Source organism: Diorhabda carinulata, chromosome 7 (genome assembly GCF_026250575.1).
Source record: "Diorhabda carinulata isolate Delta chromosome 7, icDioCari1.1, whole genome shotgun sequence".
NCBI lineage: Eukaryota > Metazoa > Arthropoda > Insecta > Coleoptera > Chrysomelidae > Diorhabda > Diorhabda carinulata.
In genome coordinates this window covers 24,963,790-24,988,994 of record NC_079466.1, presented here as the reverse complement: position 1 = coordinate 24,988,994, position 25,205 = coordinate 24,963,790, and the positions used below count along the sequence as shown (strand labels likewise).

Below are 25,205 nucleotides of genomic sequence, written 5' to 3'. Positions count from 1 at the left end.
AAGCAACTAGAAGCTCAATTTTGACAGTTTTATCGCTACATTCATTCAATTTAGTAGTTTTTTGAACGTTTTGCACTTTCATATGGAATTTAGGCATTTTTTCAGCATAAAATAGTCACTTGGTACCAGATGTGGCGAGAATTTTGGAAAGAAAAGCGACTAACAGCTCAATTTTGACAGTTTTATCACTATATTCATTCAATTTGATCCTTTTTTGAGGGTCCTCCACTTTGATATGAGACATTTCCGTTTTATAAGCTTAAAATTATCACTTGGGACCAGATCTGGTTAGAATTTTGGACAAAAAGTTACTAGAAGCTCAATTTTGACAGTTTTATCGCTACATTCATTCAATTTGATCATTTTTTGGAGGTTTTTTTCACTTAAATATGAGATTTCGACGTTTTTTGAGTATAAATTATTCACTTGGTACCAGATCCGGCTAGAATATTGGACAAAGAAAGCGACTAAGAACCCAGTACACAAAATTTTCACCTACCTGCTTGCGTTGTCTTTTCACTCGAACATACGTTCTTTTTATAGGCCGTAGTCGAGCTATTTTGACCGTGCAATATAATTAAATCGCTAAACATAACGGAAGACCGTCTCGCGTTACCGGAAATAGACGGCGTTGGAGGAGATAGCAGATTCGTCGAGCTCTAAAAACAAACACACTGTATATTCATATACGCGCTCGTCCCGTCATCGATCTCACCATCAAAGTCAATTTGGAGCAATTCGGATGATGGCGTTTAGTGGAATTGAGTCTGATCGTATCCCCGGCGATCAGCTGATTCCTCTGATTCCTTTTCAAATTGTAAAATCTGATTTTCAACATTATTTTCCTTTTGAATCTCCTCCATAAGTGGGCTATGTATTTAATAATTTCCGCGTAACAGCTGGTCGGTTCGCTGTTATTCGTCGACGAAGCCAAAGTGCTCGTACTTTGGAATCTGGCTCTTTCCAAACGCATCCGTTCCATTTCTCGTTTTTTAGTTTCCGAAAATTGGGTCGCGATCACAACAAGGCACAAATTGATCATGAAGAAAGAACCGATCTTAAAATTACAATTATTCCTCCATTATCTATTATAATTACACTACTTTATATTCTATTCTAATTCGTTAGTTTCACATATCACCCTGTATATCATAAAACAATAATTGATTATAAAAACGCTGTTTTACAATGTCATTTGTCAGTTAGAATTGTGATATTAATAACGTAAATTCAATATTTTATCATATTTTATTATTAATAATTGGAAATTCATGTTAAACACGATATTTTACGATAAAAATGACATTTGTAAAATTCGTTATTCAGATATCTCGCCATCTATACGACGAACTCAAAATTAATAAGTTTATTATTGTACGGTACTGAAGGAAACTGTAATAACATTAGTTGTAATGAATTTACCACTAAAAGTAGAAAGTTATGTTTAGTTACGTATTTATAATAAAAAATTCACGAAATTAAATTGGGAAAAATACGTAGATTTGTTTCACTGATTAACAATAACATTGTTTATAAATCTAATGTAATTGATTCTATTATTTTATATAGTTACGCCATCTGTATTACGGACGATCAACTTCAATAGTTCTACGGCATGGAAGGAAACATGACAGTTATTGAAATTCGTAACTACAATTTTTTATAAATTCAAAATAAGTGAAAATATTCAAATGGTGAATGAATAATTATTAAAAATCCATGTTAAACACGATATTTTACGATAAAAATGACATTTGTAAACTTAAAATTAATAAGTTTATTATTGTACGGTTCTGAAGGAAACTGTAATAACATTAGTTGTAATGAATTTACAAGTAAAAGTAGAAAGTTATGTTTAGTTACGTATTTATAATAAAAAATTCACGAAAATAAATTGGGAAGAATACGTAGATTTGTTTCACTGATTAACAATAACATTGTTTATAAATTTAATGTAATTGATATTATTTTATATAGTTACGCCATCTGTAGCACGGATGACCAACTCAAACATTCAATAGTTCTACGGCATGGAAGGAAACATGACAGTTATTGAAATTCGTAACTACAATTTTTTATAAATTCAAAATAAGTGAAAATATTCAAATGGTGAATGAATAATTATTAAAAATCCATGTTAAACACGATATTTTACGATAAAAATGACATTTGTAAACTTAAAATTAATAAGTTTATTATTGTACGGTTCTGAAGGAAACTGTAATAACATTAGTTGTAATGAATTTACAAGTAAAAGTAGAAAGTTATGTTTAGTTACGTATTTATAATAAAAAATTCACGAAAATAAATTGGGAAGAATACGTAGATTTGTTTCACTGATTAACAATAACATTGTTTATAAATTTAATGTAATTGATATTATTTTATATAGTTACGCCATCTGTAGTACGGATGACCAACTCAAACATTCAATAGTTCTACGGCATGGAAGGAAACATGACAGTTATTGAAATTCGTAACTACAATTTTTTATAAATTCAAAATAAGTGAAAATATTCAAATGGTGAATGAATAATTATTAAAAATCCATGTTAAACACGATATTTTACGATAAAAATGACATTTGTAAACTTAAAATTAATAAGTTTATTATTGTACGGTTCTGAAGGAAACTGTAATAACATTAGTTGTAATGAATTTACAAGTAAAAGTAGAAAGTTATGTTTAGTTACGTATTTATAATAAAAAATTCACGAAAATAAATTGGGAAGAATACGTAGATTTGTTTCACTGATTAACAATAACATTGTTTATAAATTTAATGTAATTGATATTATTTTATATAGTTACGCCATCTGTAGTACGGATGACCAACTCAAACATTCAATAGTTCTACGGCATGGAAGGAAACATGACAGTTATTGAAATTCGTAACTACAATTTTTTATAAATTCAAAATAAGTGAAAATATTCAAATGGTAAATGAATAATTATTAAAAATCCACGTTAAACACGATATTTTACGATAAAAATGACATTTGTAAACTTAAAATTAATAAGTTTATTATTGTACGGTTCTGAAGGAAACTGTAATAACATTAGTTGTAATGAATTTACAAGTAAAAGTAGAAAGTTATGTTTAGTTACGTATTTATAATAAAAAATTCACGAAAATAAATTGGGAAGAATACGTAGATTTGTTTCACTGATTAACAATAACATTGTTTATAAATTTAATGTAATTGATATTATTTTATATAGTTACGCCATCTGTAGTACGGATGACCAACTCAAACATTCAATAGTTCTACGGCATGGAAGGAAACATGACAGTTATTGAAAGTCGTAACTACAATTTTTTAATAATATCAAAATAAGTGAAAATATTCAAATAGTGAATGAATAATTATTAAAAATCCATGTTAAATACGATATTTTACAATAAAAATGACATTTGTATGCGCCATCTCTACGAGAAACTTAAAATTAATTAGTTTATTATTTTACCGTATTGTAGGAAGCTGTAATAATATTAGTTGTGATGAATTTAACAGTAAAATAAGAAAGTTCAATTACTTATTTATAAGAAATAATTCAAGGAAATAAATTGATTTGTTTTAATGATTAACTATAAATTTGTTTATAAATAAAAAAAAGTAATTAATATTGTTTTATGTAGTGACGCCATCTGTAGTATATATCACCAACTTGGCATGAAAGGAAACATGGCGGTTAAGTTATTCAAGGTCGTAAATACGATTTCTTTTTAAATTTAAAATGAGTGAAAATATTCAATAATTAATTGAGAATACGTAACACGCTTTTTATGTACTGATTTAAATATTATATGATATGTTTTATACAGGGGGCACATAATAAGTAACTACATACCACTATAAGTAATACAAAATAAATCCAATCCCAGAAACTGTGTCCATCCTGTATATAATACATAATTTCAGTCCAGCCTTCCAAAGAGATGACCTAAATGAAATTGTACAGTTATTTTTGTTTATTATCATGAACTACAATCGTTACCAAATACAAATCGCGAAATAAACAGAAAATTATTTTTTTTTAAATAGAAAATCATGCTGTTAAAAGTTTTACACCCTGTATAATCGTAATAAACGATTTTATTCGATTAAAATAACTTTTTAATACCCAAAGCAAATGTGGTACGATTATTTTATTAATATTATGTAACATCTAAATATAAAATATACACAACCAAACGTATTTGAAATATATACGAGGATGATATGAAAAGATATCCAATCATAAATATTTGTTTATATAAAAACTTGAGTAGTAGCCCTCGTATATGAGTTTGATTATATGTATATATAGTACATTAAATGAAACCATCAAATTATGAAACGGAAATGTTTGTAAATTATTTTAAAGTTCATCTGTTTTATAATTTCTACTGCCAATGATTTTGATTACATTAAAGAAATCTGTGATGTTCATCGATGGTGTACGTGTGTGTATATTAAAAACGCCGTTAAATACCAAATGGATATAATAATTAATAGTACAGGCAAATTAGGCGGTTTTGAGCTAAAACCTTAAATGAAATTGAGCGATTTTCATTTTTCTAGATTCTGGGAGGTTTTGAGATACTGAATAAGTATGGAACTCGAAATTTTCAGACTTGAATTGTTAATAACCTCAAAATTTTCACCCTAAAAAGAGTTTATACACTCAAAAATATTTTGAATCGCGAATAACTGGAAAACTAGGAAGAATTCGAAAAAAAGTGTTGGAACAAAAAATGTAGAGAATGAAATTCTCTACAAAAAAGTATTGTAGGTGTTTGCTCCTAACCTCAAAATTTTTACCTTAAAATGGTTTTATATACTTAAAAATATTTTAAATCGGGAATAACTTGAAAATTATGAGGAATTCGAAAAAAAATGTTGGGGCAAAAAATGTAGAGCATAAAATTATCTACAAAAAAGTATTGTAGATGTTTGTTCCTAACCTCAAAATTTTCACCTTAAAATGGTTTTATATACTCAAAAATATTTTAAATCGGGAATAACTTGAAAATTATGAGGAATTCGAAAAAAAGTGTTGGAGCAAAAAATGTAGAGCATAAAATTATCTACAAAAAAGTATTGTAGGTGTTTGTTCCTAACCTCAAAATTTTCACCTTAAAATGGTTTTATATACTCAAAAATATTTTAAATCGGGAATAACTCGAAAATTACGAGGAATTCGAAAAAATTGTTGGAACAAAAAATGTAGAGCATAAAATTCTCTACAAAAAAGTATTTTAGGTGTTTGTTCCTAACCTCAAAATTTTCACCTTAAAATGGTTTTATATACTTAAAAATATTTTAAATCGGGAATAACTTGAAAATTATGAGGAATTCGAAAAAAAGTGTTGGAGCAAAAAATGTAGAGCATAAAATTATCTACAAAAAAGTATTGTAGGTGTTTGTTCCTAACCTCAAAATTTTCACCTTAAAATGGTTTTATATACTCAAAAATATTTTAAATCGGGAATAACTCGAAAATTACGAGGAATTCGAAAAAATTGTTGGAACAAAAAATGTAGAGCATAAAATTCTCTACAAAAAAGTATTGTAGGTGTTTGTACCTAACCTCAAAATTTTCACCTTAAAATGGTTTTATATACTTAAAAATATTTTAAATCGGGAATAACTTGAAAATTATGAGGAATTCGAAAAAAAGTGTTGGGGCAAAAAATGTAGAGCATAAAATTCTCTACAAAAAAGTATTGTAGGTGTTTGTTCCTAACCTCAAAATTTTCACCTTAAAATGGTTTTATATACTCAAAAATATTTTAAATCGGGAATAACTCGAAAATTACGAGGAATTCGAAAAAATTGTTGGAACAAAAAATGTAGAGCATAAAATTCTCTACAAAAAAGTATTTTAGGTGTTTGTTCCTAACCTCAAAATTTTCACCTTAAAATGGTTTTATATACTTAAAAATATTTTAAATCGGGAATAACTTGAAAATTACGAGGAATTCGAAAAAAGTGTTGGAACAAAAAATGTAGAGCATAAAATTCTCTACAAAAAAGTATCCTAGGTATTTTTTCCTAACCTCAAAATTTTCACCTTAAAATGGGTTTATACACTCAAAAATATTTTGAATCGCGAACAAGTCGAAAAATGAGAGGATTTCGAAAAAAATGCCGCCGGAGATTTACTCAAAAGTAATTGAAATCTTCAATTGCAAACCGTAGTATGAATCTAGGTAAAATAGAACAGGATTTTTGGTCAATTTTTTCCCAAATCATCACGTTATTAGTAGTTCTAGATCCGATTTCAAATATAATATAGCACAGACTAAAAATCTGTTCTAGTCTAGTCTATTTGTTGTATTTTTTTTTTCTAGAACTTTCTAGAATTCTATTTAGGTATATAAATGATATTTCTAAACGCAGTTATTTAGTTTTAAATAAATAATCGTAGTAAAAACAACGAATTAGTATAACCAATAGCAAAAATTATTCCGATTGTATTATACAGTGTGTAAATAAATTCGAAAAACGTTATTTACTCACCAAAAAAATCGCTATCCACGCTAATCCGATATTATCGAAGGATATAGTATCCTGGAAGGGATTTTGGTTTTTATCCGAACAAAGGGTGTAGTACAAATTCCAATTTACACAATAAGAATCGTTGTTTCTATATTCGGGATAATCCTTTTCCTCCACGGTTAAAAAACAGACGGTCGAACCGTTTTTGTAAGGTGGTAACGTATTGCAAAAATGCATACCGGAATTAACGTTTTTACTACAAATGTAATCCGTATCTCCTGGTTTGTAATAGTAACTCAAATCACTAGAAATAATGTTGCTACTTTAATTTTGAGTCAATTCTAAACCCTCAACATCTCAAACACCACCCGTATAACACGTAGTGAGTACGTCAAATGTCAAATTTGACGTTGACAATGTCAAATTCGATATATTCCCAACAGTGTTGACGTATATCAAAATTTAAATAGCGATCTTCGTAAATAGTTTTACATTTACGAAAAATACTTACCTGGGGAAAGTTATATGGGAAAATTGTTCGTTATTAAGGACACACCTTTGTCTGAGTATCCCCTGCCATAATTGAATGTCGATTATACCAAAAATAAAGAGGAGGAATTCGAAAAAAGTATTGGAACAAAAAATGTAGAGCATAAAATTCTCTACAAAAAAGTATTGTAGGTGTTTGTTCCTAACCTCAAAATTTTCACCTTAAAATGGGTTTATACACTCAAAACTATTTTTAATCGGAAATAACTCGAAAATTACGAAGAATTCGAAAAAAAGTGTTGGAACAAAAAATGTAGAGCATAAAATTCTCTACAAAAAAGTATTGTAGGTGTTTGTTCCTAACCTCAAAATTTTCACCTTAAAATGGGTTTATACACTGAAAAATATTTTCAATCGGAAATAACTCGAAAATTACGAGGAATTCGAAAAAAAGTGTTGGGACATAAAATGTAGAGCATAAAATTCTCTACAAAAAAGTATTGTAGGTGTTTGTTCCTAACCTCAAAATTTTCACCTTAAAATGGGTTTATATACTCAAAAATATTTTAAATCGAGAATAACTCGAAAATTACGAAGAATACGAAAAAAAGTGTTAGGACAAAAAATGTAGAGCATAAAATTCTCTACAAAAAAGTATCCTAGGTATTTTTCCTAACCTCAAAATTTTCACCTTAAAATGGGTTTATACAGTCAAAAATATTTTCAATCGGAAATAACTCGAAAATTACGAAGAATTCGAAAAAAAGTGTTGGGACAAAAAATGTAGAGCATAAAATTCTCTACAAAAAAGTATTGTAGGTGTTTGTTCCTAACCTCAAAATTTTCACCTTAAAATGGGTTTATACACTCAAAAATATTTTCAATCGGGAATAACTCGAAAATTACGAAGAATTCGAAAAAAAGTGTTGGAACAAAAAATGTAGAGCATAAAATTCTCTACAAAAAAGTATTGTAGGTGTTTGTTCCTAACCTCAAAATTTTCACCTTAAAATGGGTTTATACACTCAAAAATATTTTCAATCGGGAATAACTCGAAAATTACGAAGAATTCGAAAAAAAGTGTTGGAACAAAAAATGTAGAGCATAAAATTCTCTACAAAAAAGTATTGTAGGTGTTTGTTCCTAACCTCAAAATTTTCACCTTAAAATGGGTTTATACACTCAAAAATATATTCAATCGGAAATAACTCGAAAATTACGAAGAATTCGAAAAAAAGTATTGGGACAAAAAATGTAGAGCATAAAATTCTCTACAAAAACGTATTGTAGGTGTTTGTTCCTAACCTCAAAATTTTCACCTTAAAATGGTTTTATATACTCAAAAATATTTTAAATCGGGAATAACTTGAAAATTATGAGGAATTCGAAAAAAAGTGTTGGGGCAAAAAATGTAGAGCATAAAATTATCTACAAAAAAGTATTGTAGGTGTTTGTTCCTAACCTCAAAATTTTCACCTTAAAATGGTTTTATATACTCAAAAATATTTTAAATCGGGAATAACTCGAAAATTACGAGGAATTCGAAAAAAGTGTTGGGACATAAAATGTAGAGCATAAAATTATCTACAAAAAAGTATTGTAGGTGTTTGTTCCTAACCTCAAAATTTTCACCTTAAAATGGGTTTATACACTCAAAACTATTTTTAATCGGAAATAACTCGAAAATTACGAAGAATTCGAAAAAAAGTGTTGGGACAAAAAATGTAGAGCATAAAATTCTCTACAAAAAAGTATTGTAGGTGTTTGTTCCTAACCTCAAAATTTTCACCTTAAAATGGGTTTATACACTCAAAACTATTTTTAATCGGAAATAACTCGAAAATTACGAAGAATTCGAAAAAAAGTGTTGGGACAAAAAATGTAGAGCATAAAATTCTCTACAAAAAAGTATTGTAGGTGTTTGTTCCTAACCTCAAAATTTTCACCTTAAAATGGGTTTATACACTCAAAAATATTTTCAATCGGGAATAACTCGAAAATTACGAAGAATTCGAAAAAATTGTTGGGACAAAAAATGTAGAGCATAAAATTCTCTACAAAAAAGTATTGTAGGTGTTTGTTCCTAACCTCAAAATTTTCACCTTAAAATGGGTTTATACACTCAAAAATATTTTCAATCGGGAATAACTCGAAAATTACGAAGAATTCGAAAAAAAGTGTTGGAACAAGAAATGTAGAGCATAAAATTCTCTACAAAAAAGTATTGTAGGTGTTTGTTCCTAACCTCAAAATTTTCACCTTAAAATGGTTTTATATACTCAAAAATATTTTAAATCGGGAATAACTCGAAAATTACGAGGAATTCGAAAAAAGTGTTGGGACATAAAATGTAGAGCATAAAATTATCTACAAAAAAGTATTGTAGGTGTTTGTTCCTAACCTCAAAATTTTCACCTTAAAATGGGTTTATACACTCAAAACTATTTTTAATCGGAAATAACTCGAAAATTACGAAGAATTCGAAAAAAAGTGTTGGGACAAAAAATGTAGAGCATAAAATTCTCTACAAAAAAGTATTGTAGGTGTTTGTTCCTAACCTCAAAATTTTCACCTTAAAATGGTTTTATATACTCAAAAATATTTTAAATCGGGAATAACTCGAAAATTACGAGGAATTCGAAAAAAGTGTTGGGACATAAAATGTAGAGCATAAAATTATCTACAAAAAAGTATTGTAGGTGTTTGTTCCTAACCTCAAAATTTTCACCTTAAAATGGGTTTATACACTCAAAACTATTTTTAATCGGAAATAACTCGAAAATTACGAAGAATTCGAAAAAAAGTGTTGGGACAAAAAATGTAGAGCATAAAATTATCTACAAAAAAGTATTGTAGGTGTTTGTTCCTAACCTCAAAATTTTCACCTTAAAATGGTTTTATATACTCAAAAATATTTTAAATCGGGAATAACTCGAAAATTACGAGGAATTCGAAAAAAGTGTTGGGACATAAAATGTAGAGCATAAAATTATCTACAAAAAAGTATTGTAGGTGTTTGTTCCTAACCTCAAAATTTTCACCTTAAAATGGGTTTATACACTCAAAAATATATTCAATCGGAAATAACTCGAAAATTACGAAGAATTCGAAAAAAAGTGTTGGGACAAAAAATGTAGAGCATAAAATTCTCTACAAAAAAGTATTGTAGGTGTTTGTTCCTAACCTCAAAATTTTCACCTTAAAATGGGTTTATATACTCAAAAATTATTTGAATCGCGAAAAACTCGAAAACTAGGGGGAATTCGAAAAAAGTGTTGGGACATTTGAGTCAATTCTAAACCCTCAACATCTCAAATACCACCCGTATAACACGTCGTGAGCACGTCAAATGTCAAATTTGACGTTGACAATGTCAAATATGATATATTTCCAACAATGTTGACGTATATTAAAATTTAAATAGTTTTTCATTTACGAAAAAATACTTACCTGGGAAAAGTTATATGGGAAAATTGTTCGTTATTAAGGACACACCTTTGTCTGAGTATCCCCTGCCATAATTGAACGCCGATTATACCAAAAATGAAGAAGACGAAAAAACATAATAACAATACATTGCCCAACATGGGTAATGTATCCAAAAGTAACATAACCAATATTCTCATACCTAAAAATTGATAAATTCGATTAAATACGCAGTTTGTACGATTTTTTTCGTTGGATAACTTACTGGGTATTCGGTTTATCGCCCGAAGAGGCCTCAAAACTCTGATTGTTCTAACTGGCGAGAAATTGATGTTGTTAAAATTTGGTAAACCGTATTCGAAAGCACCAGCTATAACTATAAATAGATCTAGACGGTTCCAAGAATCGGCTAAATAAGATCCACGACCGTATACGCCCATGGCGATCATTTTTATCGTCATTTCCAAAGAGAAAAACGCGAAAATAAATTCGTCGAATCTCTAAAAAAATACAATTTCAAATTGATACAACCTGGACGCTTAGAAACGCTTCGCGCTTAGACCACGAAAGTTTTCGACTGCTCCAAGTCTAATTCGAAGATGATTCCGCGAACAACTCGAAAACTAGGAGGAATTCGAAAAAAAGTGTTGGGACAAAAAATGTAGAGCACAAAATTCTCTACAAGAAGGTATCCCAGGTATTTTTTCCTAACCTCAATATTTTCACCTTAAAATGGGTTTACACACTCAAAAATATTTTGAAACGCGAATAACTCGAAAACTAGGAGGAATTCGAAGAAAAGTGTCGAGACAAAAAATGTAGAGTATAAAATTCTCTACAAAAAAGGATCCTAGGTATTTTTTCCTAACCTCAAAATTTTCACCGTAAAATGGGTTTGAACGCTCAAAAATTATTTGAATCGTGAAAAACTCGAAAACTAGGAGGAATTCGAAAAAAAGTGTTGGAACAAAAAATGTAGAGCATAAAATTCTCTACAAAAAGGTATCCTAGGTATTTTTTCGTAACCTCAAAATTTTCACCTTAAAATGGGTTTACACACTCAAAAATATTTTTAATCGCGAACAACTCGAAAACTAGGAGGAATTCGAAAAAAAGTATTGGGACAAAAAATGTAGAGTACAAAATTCTCTACTAAAAAGTATCCTAGGTATTTTTTCCTAACCTCAAAATTTTCACCGTAAAATGGGTTTGAACGCTCAAAAATTATTTGAATCGTGAAAAACTCGAAAACTAGGAAGAATTCGAAAAAAAGTGTTGAGACAAAAAATGTAGAGCACAAAATTCTCTACAAGAAGGTATCCCAGGTATTTTTTCCTAACCTCAATATTTTCACCTTAAAATGGGTTTACACACTCAAAAATATTTTGAAACGCGAATAACTCGAAAACTAGGAGGAATTCGAAGAAAAGTGTCGAGACAAAAAATGTAGAGCATAAAATTCTCTACAAAAAAGGATCCCAGGTATTTTTTCCTAACCTCAAAATTTTCACCGTAAAATGGGTTTGAACGCTCAAAAATTATTTGAATCGTGAAAAACTCGAAAACTAGGAGGAATTCGAAAAAAAGTGTTGAAACAAAAAATGTAGAGCATAAAATTCTCTACAAAAAGGTATCCTAGGTATTTTTTCGTAACCTCAAAATTTTCACCTTAAAATGGGTTTACACACTCAAAAATATTTTGAATCGCGAACAACTCGAAAACTAGGAGGAATTCGAAAAAAAGTATTGGGACAAAAAATGTAGAGTACAAAATTCTCTACTAAAAAGTATCCTAGGTATTTTTTCCTAACCTCAAAATTTTCACCGTAAAATGGGTTTGAACGCTCAAAAATTATTTGAATCGTGAAAAACTCGAAAACTAGGAAGAATTCGAAAAAAAGTGTTGAGACAAAAAATGTAGAACACAAAATTCTCTACAAAAAAGTATCCAAGGTATTTTTTCCTAACCTCAAAATTTTCACCTTAAAATGGGTTTAAATATTTTAAATCGCGAACAACTCGTAAAATGGGAGGATTTCGAAAAAAATGCCGGATATTTATTCAAAAGTAAATAAAACCTTTAATTGTACGTCGTGAGTACGTCAAATGTCAAATTTGACGTTGACAATGTCAAATTCGATATATTCCCAACAGTGTTGACACATATCAAAATAATGTAGAGGATAGTAGAGAAGACATCGGCAAGAAGAACTCCAAGTTGGAGAAAATTGATAAATCACAACGTCGGAAAATTGTTTTATATTGCGATGGATATAAACGCATTTAAAAACGTGATTACCAACCAAAAAAAAAGAAGACTGGATGAGAAAAAGAAGAAGAAGCATCCTCGGTGACGCGGTAATAAAAAATTCACGAATTATACATATATACGAGGACGGTTCTAAAAGTATATGACGCGCGGTTACGAATTTGCTACATAAATTGTTGCGAAACGTTTTCACGTTGTTGTTTTTGTTTTATTACGACCAAACGCGGTACAAACTGTCACGTGATCACATATTTAGTTAATACTCTAGTACTATGTCCGCTAGTACCGCCATTTCTAGGTTATAACAGGTTATTCTTGAACCTCCCTCGTTTATATATCAATTTTATCATAAAAATTTTAATAATTAACGTTTTTACCTGTAAAATTTTACATTTGTTTGTTGTACAAGGATCTTTATCCGAACAAGGTTGATACATGCCTAAAGTGATGCAATTTAGTAGAATCACCATCATGGATATCCTTTCGAACCACGTGTTTAATCATCAGTTAAGGATTAAATCAAAATTTTTATCTAAACATCCAAAATCTACGGTATTTTGTATCCATAAACTTAATTCGAAAAATTTTTGTTTTATGAAAAGGATATGAGCTCGAAACCAGAGCTAAACACCAACTCCTGGGGCGAGTCGTTTGAGAAAGGTATCGAAGCGTCACCGGGGCTATTCCTGGATAAGGTATATTCGGATCGACGTTTACACCTGACTCAGAAGTCCCCGATTCCGATTCTATAAAAAAAATATAATAGAATCTCTCTATTAATATTTTTTCGACGAGAAAAACGTGGAAATAAAACCCCTTTTATATATAAATAGATTCGTAAGAACATAACCTATTCGTTTATCCGTCGATGGTATACAGGGTGGTTTTATTAAAGTTATACTTTACCATCCAATTCGGATACGGTGGATTCTCCGCTATCGGATAGTTTCCATCGGGATTCGGGTTTGTACAATCTGCTATCGGAATCGGAACGACAATGGATGTAACTCGCGTTGGAAAGCAGCGCGCCGGAACTTGAATAACAATGCATCTTCTTATCTAAACTGGAATCGAGAAAAAAAACCGTCATAAATGAAAAAGAAGAAGATATGGGATAAAGAGAGAAAATACACGATCACGGAAAGAGTAGATGGAGAGAGATTGAAGAAAAATGAAAAATTAGAAGATGGACCGGTGGAAGACAATATATTGAGGTATATAAAAGCGCAAAAACTAATAAAATTAAATACCTCTATGACCAAGAGGCAAAGGCAGACCGGGAAATACCTGGAGGAACCAGATTTAAGAAGATACCAGGTGGTAGAATGGAAAGCAAAACGCAGTGACATCAAAGAATGTGGAAAGCTGATAAACGAAACCAGGATCGAGAAAAAACCTTAAAAAAGCGCTTAGCTAAGCGCTAGTCATAATCCCAAAGATTTAAAGGCACAATGATTATAATGGATGACGAACGAAGCTAGAACCAAGATAAAACCCAACTAAAAGCGCTTAGCGAAGCGCTAGCTATAACCCAAGAAAATTTAAAGCATAATGATGACAATTCATGATAAACGAAGCCAATACTTATAAAAAAATCTTAACAAAAGCGCTATGCAAAGCGCTAATCATAATCCTAAGAGAATCGAAGGCATAACGATGATAATTCATGACGAACGGAGCTAGAACCAAGAAAAAACCCAACTAAAAGCGCTTAGCGAAGCGCTAGCCTTAATCCCAAAGATTTAACGGCACAATGATGATGTTGAATGACATACGAAGCCAAAACCAATAGAAAAATCTTAACAAAAGCGCTTAGCAAAGCGCTAATCATAATCCTAAGAGAATCGAAGGCATAACGATGATAATTCATGACGAACGGAGCTGAAACCAAGAAAAAACCCAACTAAAAGCGCTTAGCGAAGCGCTAGCCTTAATCCCAAAGATTTAACGGCACAATGATGATGTTGAATGACATACGAAGCCAAAACCAATAGAAAAATCTTAACAAAAGCGCTTAGCAAAGCGCTAATCATAATCCTAAGAGAATCGAAGGCATAACGATGATAATTCATGACGAACGGAGCTAAAACCAAGAAAAAACCCAACTAAAAGCGCTTAGCGAAGCGCTAGCCTTAATCCCAAAGATTTAACGGCACAATGATGATGTTGAATGACATACGAAGCCAAAACCAATAGAAAAATCTTAACAAAAGCGCTTAGCGAAGCGCTAACTATAATCCAAGGGATTGAACGGCGTATTATGATGTTGTATGTGATGTAATTTTGGATAAAATTTGATGGAGATGACACAAGAACCTGGAAAAAGTATGTATGGGCAAAAGGAAGGTTGCTACATTATGCAATTGAAAAGTGATTGGTTTAGGGTTACCACAAGCGAAAAAAAACAATATTTTTCCACTACTCCTCGTATATTTAAGTATTTTTTCGAATAAAAACTTTTTTATTCAAAATCCCGTTAACGAAATTGAATAAAAGAGAAGAAATGAAAAATTAAAATATACGATAATTTAGTATAAAAAATTGTTTTTCGTGAAAATTTTTCCCAATAAATCGACTAAAATAAAATATTTACCTGCAATTATCGATTTCGAAAAACGAAAATTTTCAAATTAATCCAATGAAAAACCAACTACCGAATTAACATACATGAAAATGAAAAATCTGGGCGGGATTTTTCCACCCGTTATCGATCTCCCGACGCCGAATTTTCCGAGGTACGATTATAAACTGTCGGGAAAATCAGCGTGGAGAAGCAACAGCGTCCGTATCCCGAGATAAACGCGCCTGCTCCGTAATCCCTCCGAGGAAATTGAAAATTAATCCCGTTGCATATCTGCGTTAAAACGATGAAAAAATTCATCATGAAATTTTCATCCGTAAATCAATTACCTGTGACTATTTGTTTATATACACGAACGTACGGTATTTACGTTTCGTTTCGTCTGGTATATGTTTCGAATTCGATCCATTATAATGGAAACCGTAAACATTCCACAGGAGATGATACAGTGTGCCAAAACCGAAAAACTCCATCTCTACAAATGGATTTTTCACCACGAACCGCGGAAATTTCAAAATTCCAATGTTAAGTTAGGTTATGTTTATGTTAGGTTAGGTTATGTTTATGTTAGATTAGGTTAGGTTAAGTTATGTTAGGTTAGGTTAAGTTATGTTTATGTTAGGTTAGGTTATGTTTATGTTAGATTAGGTTAGGTTAGGTTAGGTTAGGTTAAGTTATGTTTATGTTAGGTTAGGTTATGTTAGATTATGTTAGGTTAGGTTAGGTTATGTTTATGTTAGGTTAAGTTATGTTTATGTTAGATTAGGTTAGGTTAGGTTAAGTTATGTTTATGTTAGGTTAGGTTATGTTAGATTATGTTTATATTAGGTTAGGTTAGGTTAGGTTAGGTTAAGTTATGTTTATGTTAGGTTAGGTTATGTTAGATTATGTTTATGTTAGGTTAGGTTAGGTTAGGTTATGTTTATGTTAGGTTAAGTTATGTTTATGTTAGATTAGGTTAGGTTAGGTTAGGTTAGGTTAAGTTATGTTTATGTTAGGTTAGGTTATGTTAGATTATGTTTATGTTAGGTTAGGTTATGTTTATGTTAGGTTAGGTTATGTTATGTTAGGTGAGGTTATTCTAATAGATCATATGATAAACGAGAGATGGAAATAGTGAAATGTCACGGAAAGGACTTGGAGAAAGCGGCAGGAGAGATGAGACAAATTTGACAGTGAAGTTCGGTGGAAAAAAAAACGTTCCAACTAATGTCAAACAACGTTTTATGTGCTACTTTCGGTGGAAAGAATGACCCGGTCCATGTCCTGTATGAATGTGCAAGATAGAACGAATTCTTCAACACTTTCACTATACACTTTACATCTAATTTATTTGATTACACTTTTTAATTGACTTGTCACTTGTTTGTTACTCCGCTCCGCTTTATATATTAAAATCACTTTCTAGATAATTAGGTTTCTAGAAGTCGTGATACAATTTGGGGTTATGAAACTATTTTTTAGTAAATTTCATTCTTTTTAGGGACTTTTTTTATAAAATTCAAAAACCAAACACTATATTTTGGACGTTTTTAAAAAATTTTTTACGCCCAATGATCTAGGCGTCGTTTCAGATCAAATCGGATCAGTGTAAACGAAAAAAAAAACATTTTTCATCAATTTTTAATATATTTTATAGGAATAGGTTGTTTAAATAAAAAGCAATTATCATATTTTCGAACAATATATTTTGTAACATTCATATAAATACAATATCAAAAAAAATTCAATTTAATTTCATTCAAACACGTAAAAAATAAAATTTCGATATCATCATCACGTTTAAAATCATTTTCGATTCAAAATTCCCGCTAAAACCCTCATTACCAATATGGCGATTCGCTGACGTCATTATATAGTAAATTTATAAACAATTAACTTCAATCTTATTATAAAATGTCTTTTGAAACTTTTTACCAATTAAAATAAAATTCGATTATTATATTTAACAATTTTTTTCAATGGAATTATAGTTCAAACGAAATGAATTAATTGATTATATCGAATGTTTACTATGTAGTGACGTCACCAGCAGATATTTACGAATACCTTTTATTAAATTGATAATATTTTTAAATCAATACCTCGATAATCTTTAAATAAACATTCAATTAGTAGGTAAAAACTATTTCAACCATTAAACATTCATTATACGAGGTATATTTGAAATGTTTTTGTTAAAAAAATAGTCCAGTCAATACAAGCTGCAACCTCGAACAAATTCCGAATATTTCGGAAACAAACTGTTATAAATGATTCAAAATATATCGTTTCAATTTTTTTTCTTTAACCTAACGATTACTGGTAACTGTGTAGAGGCGGCGGTCCCGTTATGGGCGGCAAATGATCCCCGCATCTCGGAAACAGATGCGGGACCGGCGGTAAATCGTGTTGAGTCCCGACGTGAATAACAAGACCCATTCCTATGACGATGTGGAAGAGAAAATGGCAATGGAACAACCACCAACCTAATAAATAATAATGACGATGATTTTAAAAGCTACCGGACGTTTGTTACGGGGGGTTTCTCACCTGGATTATCGGCTCTAAATCTAAATATCACATATCCGTTATTCGGTACCGCTACGGTATCTTTCGACGGAGGTAAATTGAACTGTCTGTGTAGTAGTCCCCTCCTATCCAAATCTAAGGCGTGCTTCAGGTTGATTTTCTTCACGTTTTGATCCGGGGATCTACCGATACCGATCACGTTGAAGTTATACCCGTGGAGATGGAAAGGGTGACTTAGATTCGGCGATTGTACTAGAATTTATGATATTATTGAAAAAAGGCAACACCGGCCGTAGAATTCACTCAAATATAATCATTTTAATACGAGGATTGTACGAAAAGTTTCCAAGACTTTTCTACTGACCCCTTACATATTCGTTTAATGGAAAACTTTTTCGTTCCTAACGAAATTTTGAGGTTAGGAAATAGGAATAAGTCGCTAGGAACTAGATCTGGCGAATACGGTACATCCTCCATCAATGCGAAGTGTAATACGTGAATAAAACTTTCTTTTCGAACGACCCTGGTACATTAGTACCGTATCTTTGATTTTAATGTGTATTTCTATTCAGTTTTAAATTCTATTTATTTAAATCATGGAAATACAACGAATATAATTCAATAAAAATCCAAAAAACATGAAATTTCAACGATTCGGAGGATGAAAATGAAGATGCAGAGGAAACCAATGCTATATCGGGGCCATGCAACTTTCTGGTGCTTAGAAACCGTACAAATCAACCGCCAAACAAAAATTTTCGACTGTTTGTTGTGTTAATCTAGTCAGAGCGAAATAAAAACTTATTCCCAACATATTTTCGACCATAAACGTAAATTTTTTTCGGAAAATGGAGACTTATTACGACATTTGTTTGTTGATATACCTCAACAAATGTATCTATAATCAAAAAACACGAAAACTGGACGATTTTAGTAAAAGAAATGATCTTGCAGAGGAAACCAATGCTATATCGGGGCCATGCAACTTTCTGGTGCTTAGAAACCGTACAAATCAACCGCCAAACAAAAATTTTCGACTATTTGTTGTTTTAATCTAGTCAGAGCGAGATAAAAACTTATTCCCAACATATTTTCGACCATAAACGTAAATTTTTTTCGGAAAATGGAGACTTATTACGACATTTGTTTGTTGATATACCTCAACAAATGTATCTATAATCAAAAAACACGAAAACTGGACGATTTTAATAAAAGAAATGATTTTGCAGAGGAAACCAATGCTATATCGGGGCCATGCAACTTTCTGGTGCTTAGAAACCGTACAAATCAACCGCCAAACAAAAATTTTCGACTGTTTGTTGTGTTAATCTAGTCAGAGCGAAATAAAAACTTATTCCCAACATATTTTCGACCATAAACGTAAATTTTTTTCGGAAAATGGAGACTTATTACGACATTTGTTTGTTGATATACCTCAACAAATGTATCTATAATCAAAAAACACGAAAACTGGACGATTTTAGTAAAAGAAATGATCTTGCAGAGGAAACCAATGCTATATCGGGGCCATGCAACTTTCTGGTGCTTAGAAACCGTACAAATCAACCGCCAAACAAAAATTTTCGACTGTTTGTTGTGTTAATCTAGTCAGAGCGAAATAAAAACTTATTCCCAACATATTTTCGACCATAAACGTAAATTTTTTTCGGAAAATGGAGACTTATTACGACATTTGTTTGTTGATATACCTCAACAAATGTATCTATAATCAAAAAACACGAAAACTGGACGATTTTAGTAAAAGAAATGATCTTGCAGAGGAAACCAATGCTATATCGGGGCCATGCAACTTTCTGGTGCTTAGAAACCGTACAAATCAACCGCCAAACAAAAATTTTCGACTATTTGTTGTTTTAATCTAGTCAGAGCGAGATAAAAACTTATTCCCAACATATTTTCGACCATAAACGTAAATTTTTTTCGGAAAATGGAGACTTATTACGACATTTGTTTGTTGATATACCTCAACAAATGTATCTATAATCAAAAAACACGAAAACTGGACGATTTTACTAAAAGAAATGATTTTGCAGAGGAAACCAATGCTATATCGGGGCCATGCAACTTTCTGGTGCTTAGAAACCGTACAAATCAACCGCCAAACAAAAATTTTCGACTATTTGTTGTTTTAATCTAGTCAGAGCGAGATAAAAACTTATTCCCAACATATTTTCGACCATAAACGTAAATTTTTTTCGGAAAATGGAGACTTATTACGACATTTGTTTGTTGATATACCTCAACAAATGTATCTATAATCAAAAAACACGAAAACTGGACGATTTTAGTAAAAAAAATGATCTTGCAGAGGAAACCAATGCTATATCGGGACCATGCAACTTTCTGGTGCTTGGAAACCGTACAAATCAACCGCCAACGAAAAATTTTCGACTGTTTGTTGTGTTAATCTAGTCAGAGCGAAATAAAAACTTATTCCCAACATATTTTCGACCATAAACGTAAATTTTTTTCGGAAAATGGAGACTTATTACGACATTTGTTTGTTGATATACCTCAACAAATGTATCTATAATCAAAAAACACGAAAACTGGACGATTTTAGTAAAAAAAATGATCTTGCAGAGGAAACCAATGCTATATCGGGACCATGCAACTTTCTGGTGCTTGGAAACCGTACAAATCAACCGCCAACGAAAAATTTTCGACTGTTAATGTAGTCAGGAGACGTTTCCATATTATCTCCCAGTTTATAACCATTAATTTTCATTGGAAATTGAAAGTTTATAATGAAAAGACAGATTTTATTATATTTGTACGTACCTTCATCAACTAAAACTACTTCTACGATGGCATTAAGTGGAATATCCACGTTATGGACGCATTGGCAATCCTTTCCGCAGTTAACAGGACGATTATCCCCGTTACAAAACAGATCCTGATCCAGATCGTCCAATTGGGACAGCGGAGGAGCCGGTGGTAATATCAGAGATATCTCATCAATCAAACTTATGACGTGATCACCTGTGGGGGCGGCTGATATCCGAAAAAAAATCGATTAGACATTTTCCAAGTTGTTCAGTTCGACGACTCACCTAAGAATCTGTTGTACGTGTGAGGTTTGAAAAGTTCGTCGGGCTTGTAGAAAAGGAAACGGAAAGGTAAAAATATTTTGACGTCTGGACGTTCCTGTAGTATCGCTTTGTCTACTTTTTTCGCGTTTTTTAGCTGACTCACGCATACGGCGTCTCTTCTCGGTTTATTACAGATCGCATCTAAGGGGTTCAATATCTGTGAAATATCACGTGTTAAATTTTTTTCCGAGTATTGGTATCTTATGATTTTTTATAATACGTGGCAACAGCGCTTTAAATTTTATTTAGTTAGCCTAGAAGACTTATTAAATCGACGAAACAAAAGTTATTACGCTTCAAAACAAATATATTTACAAATTATATTTTTTTTGAACATACTGTATATTTACAAAATAATTAATTAAATAGAAAAAAAGAAATCCCACATTTATTTGTGTGGTTCTAAATTCCTCAACCAAAATTGTTAATATACAAGGGTTTAACGATGAGACTGACTAATTTCATGTTTAGCTTGTTATACCAAGATATGAAATTCGTTTTAGTACGGGAGATTAAGCAGAATATCAACACAATAAAACAAAACTGACTAATTTCATGTTTAGCTTGTTATACCATGAGATGAAATTCGTTTTAGTACGGGAGATTAAGCAGAATATCAACACAATAAAACGATACTGACTAATTTCATGTTTAGCTTGTTATACCAAGATATGAAATTCGTTTTAGTACGGGAGATTAAGCAGAATATCAACACAATAAAACGAGACTGACTAATTTCATGTTTAGCTTGTTATACCATGAGATGAAATTCGTTTTAGTACGGGAGATTAAGCAGAATATCAACACAATAAAACGATACTGACTAATTTCATGTTTAGTTTGTTATACCATGAGATGAAATTCGTTTTAGTACGGGAGATTAAGCAGAATATCAACACAATAAAACGAGACTGACTAATTTCATGTTTAGTTTGTTAGACTACGAGTGGAAATTTGTTTTAGTACGAAAGATTAAGCAGAATATCAACACTACTAACCGAGGCTGACTAATTTCATGTTTAGCTTGTTATACCATGAGATAAAATTCGTTTTAGTACGGGAGATTAAGCAGAATATCAACACAATAAAACGAGACTGACTAATTTCATGTTTAGCTTGTTATACCATGAGATGAAATTCGTTTTAGTACGGGAGATTAAGCAGAATATCAACACAATAAAACGAGACTGACTAATTTCATGTTTAGTTTGTTAGACTACGAGTGGAAATTCGTTTTAGTACGGAAGATTAAGCAGAATATCAACACAATAAAACAAAACTGACTAATTTCATGTTTAGCTTGTTATACCATGAGATGAAATTCGTTTTAGTACGGGAGATTAAGCAGAATATCAACACAATAAAACGATACTGACTAATTTCATGTTTAGTTTGTTATACCATGAGATGAAATTCGTTTTAGTACGGGAGATTAAGCAGAATATCAACACAATAAAACGAGACTGACTAATTTCATGTTTAGTTTGTTAGACTACGAGTGGAAATTTGTTTTAGTACGAAAGATTAAGCAGAATATCAACACTACTAACCGAGGCTGACTAATTTCATGTTTAGCTTGTTATACCATGAGATAAAATTTGTTTTAGTACGGGAGATTAAGCAGAATATCAACACAATAAAACGAGACTGACTAATTTCATGTTTAGCTTGTTATACCATGAGATGAAATTCGTTTTAGTACGGGAGATTAAGCAGAATATCAACACAATAAAACGAGACTGACTAATTTCATGTTTAGTTTGTTAGACTACGAGTGGAAATTCGTTTTAGTACGGGAGATTAAGCAGAATATCAACACAATAAAACGAGACTGACTAATTTCATGTTTAGCTTGTTATACCATGAGATGAAATTCGTTTTAGTACGGGAGATTAAGCAGAATATCAACACAATAAAACGAGACTGACTAATTTCATGTTTAGTTTGTTAGACTACGAGTGGAAATTCGTTTTAGTACGGAAGATTAAGCAAAATATCAACACAATAAAACGATACTGACTAATTTCATGTTTAGCTTGTTATACCATGAGATGAAATTCGTTTTAGTACGGGAGATTAAGCAGAATATCAACACAATAAAACGAGACTGACTAATTTCATGTTTAGTTTGTTATACCATGAGATGAAATTCGTTTTAGTACGGGAGATTAAGCAGAATATCAACACAATAAAACGAGACTGACTAATTTCATGTTTAGCTTGTTATACCATGAGATGAAATTCGTTTTAGTACGGGAGATTAAGCAGAATATCAACACAATAAAACGATACTGACTAATTTCATGTTTAGTTTGTTATACCATGAGATGAAATTCGTTTTAGTACGGGAGATTAAGCAGAATATCAACACAAGAAAACGAGACTGACTAATTTCATGTTTAGTTTGTTAGACTACGAGTGGAAATTTGTTTTAGTACGAAAGATTAAGCAGAATATCAACACTACTAACCGAGGCTGACTAATTTCATGTTTAGCTTGTTATACCATGAGATGAAATTCGTTTTAGTACGGGAGATTAAGCAGAATATCAACACAATAAAACGAGACTGACTAATTTCATGTTTAGTTTGTTAGACTACGAGTGGAAATTTGTTTTAGTACGAAAGATTAAGCAGAATATCAACACTACTAACCGAGGCTGACTAATTTCATGTTTAGCTTGTTATACCATGAGATGAAATTCGTTTTAGTACGGGAGATTAAGCAGAATATCAACACAATAAAACGAGACTGACTAATTTCATGTTTAGCTTGTTATACCATGAGATGAAATTCGTTTTAGTACGGGAGATTAAGCAGAATATCAACACAATAAAACGAGACTGACTAATTTCATGTTTAGTTTGTTAGACTACGAGTGGAAATTTGTTTTAGTACGAAAGATTAAGCAGAATATCAACACTACTAACCGAGGCTGACTAATTTCATGTTTAGCTTGTTATACCATGAGATAAAATTCGTTTTAGTACGGGAGATTAAGCAAAATATCAACACAATAAAACGATACTGACTAATTTCATGTTTAGCTTGTTATACCATGAGATGAAATTCGTTTTAGTACGGGAGATTAAGGAGAATATCAACACAATAAAATGAGACTGATAATTTCATGTTTAGTTGGTTAGACTACGAGATGAAATTTGTTTTAGTACGTTTTGAGTCCTTATATCTTCAAAACGGGGGGGTTGAGGGAACAAAGTATTCCTATTTTTTTATTAGATTATTTTGTGGTCTATAATTTACATATTAAGTAATTTCATGATAAAACTTACCGTTTTTCTAAAAATCGCTAAAAACTCACTATAGGGGAAAATTAAGTTAGGTTAGGAAATATTTTGGGTCATAATAACCAAAAGAATAGGTTAAGGTGAAAAACCTTTTTTATAGAACTTTTCATGAGCTTCAATTTGTGTCTGAAACTTTTTTTTCTAAAATCAATATTAACGGGAATATTTACTCAGGTTAAGTTGGGTTAATCAAACTGAATCTAGCTCAGATATTTTGGGTCACAACAGCCAAACGAATTGGTTTAGGTGAAAAACGTATATAACTTTTTTTGTAGCTCTTTTTATAAGCCTAATTTTTTATTTGAAACTTTTTTCTCTAAAATCGATATTTTCGGAAATATTCAGTTACCTATGTTAAGGTTAATCAAACTAACTCTAGACTAGATATTTCGCGCCATAACAGCCAAACGAATTAGTTTAGGTAAAAAACGTATATAACTTTTTTTGTAGCTCTTTTTATAAGCCTAATTTTTTATTTGAAACTTTTTTCTCTAAAATCGATATTTTCGGAAATATTCAGTTAGCTATGTTAAGGTTAATCAAACTAACTCTAGACTAGATATTTAGCGCCATAACAGCCAAACGAATTGGTTTAGGTAAAAAACGTATATAACTTTTTTTGTAGCTCTTTTTATAAGCCTCATTTTTTATTTGAAACTTTTTTCTCTAAAATCGATATTTTCGGAAATATTCAATTATCTATGTTTACGTTAGTCAAACTAACTCTAGACTAGATGTGTTGAGCAATAACAGCCAAACGAATTGGTTTAGGTAAAAAACGTATATAACTTTTTTTGTAGCTCTTTTTATAAGCCTCATTTTTTATTTGAAACTTTTTTCTCTAAAATCGATGTTTTCGGAAATATTTAGTAAGACAGTTGTAAGGGGGCTTTTCATCCACACTCTCTTAATTTTGACTAGCCCAATCCAATTGGAAAAATATACAAATTGCTATACAAAAAAAAAATGATTATAACCAAATAGAGGATCGCGAAAATTTGTAAGCCAACACCAAACACCATA

At 31.1% G+C, this 25,205-nt stretch overlaps 2 protein-coding genes across 3 annotated transcripts in view; both read right to left on the bottom strand.

Moving 5' to 3' along the window:
• LOC130896613 (voltage-dependent T-type calcium channel subunit alpha-1G-like) overlaps positions 1-15,402 on the bottom strand; it is a 65,125-nt gene extending 49,723 nt beyond the window's left edge. For both annotated transcript variants that reach the window (XM_057804812.1, XM_057804811.1), the window contains exons 1-10: positions 15,263-15,402; positions 13,576-13,733; positions 13,278-13,415; positions 13,047-13,162; positions 10,666-10,900; positions 10,425-10,602; positions 6,507-6,789; positions 3,853-3,945; positions 716-1,057; positions 500-659 (exon numbers count right to left, since the gene is read on the bottom strand). In XM_057804812.1, the coding sequence (XP_057660795.1) occupies positions 500-659; positions 716-1,057; positions 3,853-3,945; positions 6,507-6,789; positions 10,425-10,602; positions 10,666-10,900; positions 13,047-13,162; positions 13,278-13,415; positions 13,576-13,720 (1,690 nt within the window). In that variant the 5' untranslated portion in view covers positions 13,721-13,733; positions 15,263-15,402. The remainder of the gene's footprint in view (positions 1-499; positions 660-715; positions 1,058-3,852; positions 3,946-6,506; positions 6,790-10,424; positions 10,603-10,665; positions 10,901-13,046; positions 13,163-13,277; positions 13,416-13,575; positions 13,734-15,262) is intronic.
• Positions 15,403-16,920: 1,518 nt separating this feature from the next.
• LOC130896884 (uncharacterized) lies at positions 16,921-21,339 on the bottom strand. Its single transcript, XM_057805248.1, has 5 exons — positions 21,308-21,339; positions 20,836-21,074; positions 20,564-20,776; positions 17,783-18,013; positions 16,921-17,718 (listed from the first exon to the last, which is right to left on the bottom strand). Exons 1-5 carry the CDS (start codon positions 21,337-21,339, stop codon positions 17,549-17,551), a joined length of 885 nt encoding a protein of 294 aa, XP_057661231.1. The 3' UTR covers positions 16,921-17,548.
• Positions 21,340-25,205: the final 3,866 nt, after the last annotated feature.

What these genes read in the sequence shown, in the direction of transcription:
- LOC130896884 (XM_057805248.1), bottom strand. Translation starts at nt 21,339, where the DNA reads ATGAAATTAGTCAGTCTCATCGTTAAACCCTT. An exon ending in AGTCTCATCGTTAAACCCTT is followed by an intron (nt 21,075 to 21,307) that starts GTATATTAACAA and finishes AAAAATCATAAG; the next exon opens with ATACCAATACTCGGAAAAAA. An exon ending in AGTAGTTTTAGTTGATGAAG is followed by an intron (nt 18,014 to 20,563) that starts GTACGTACAAAT and finishes CATAAATTCTAG; the next exon opens with TACAATCGCCGAATCTAAGT.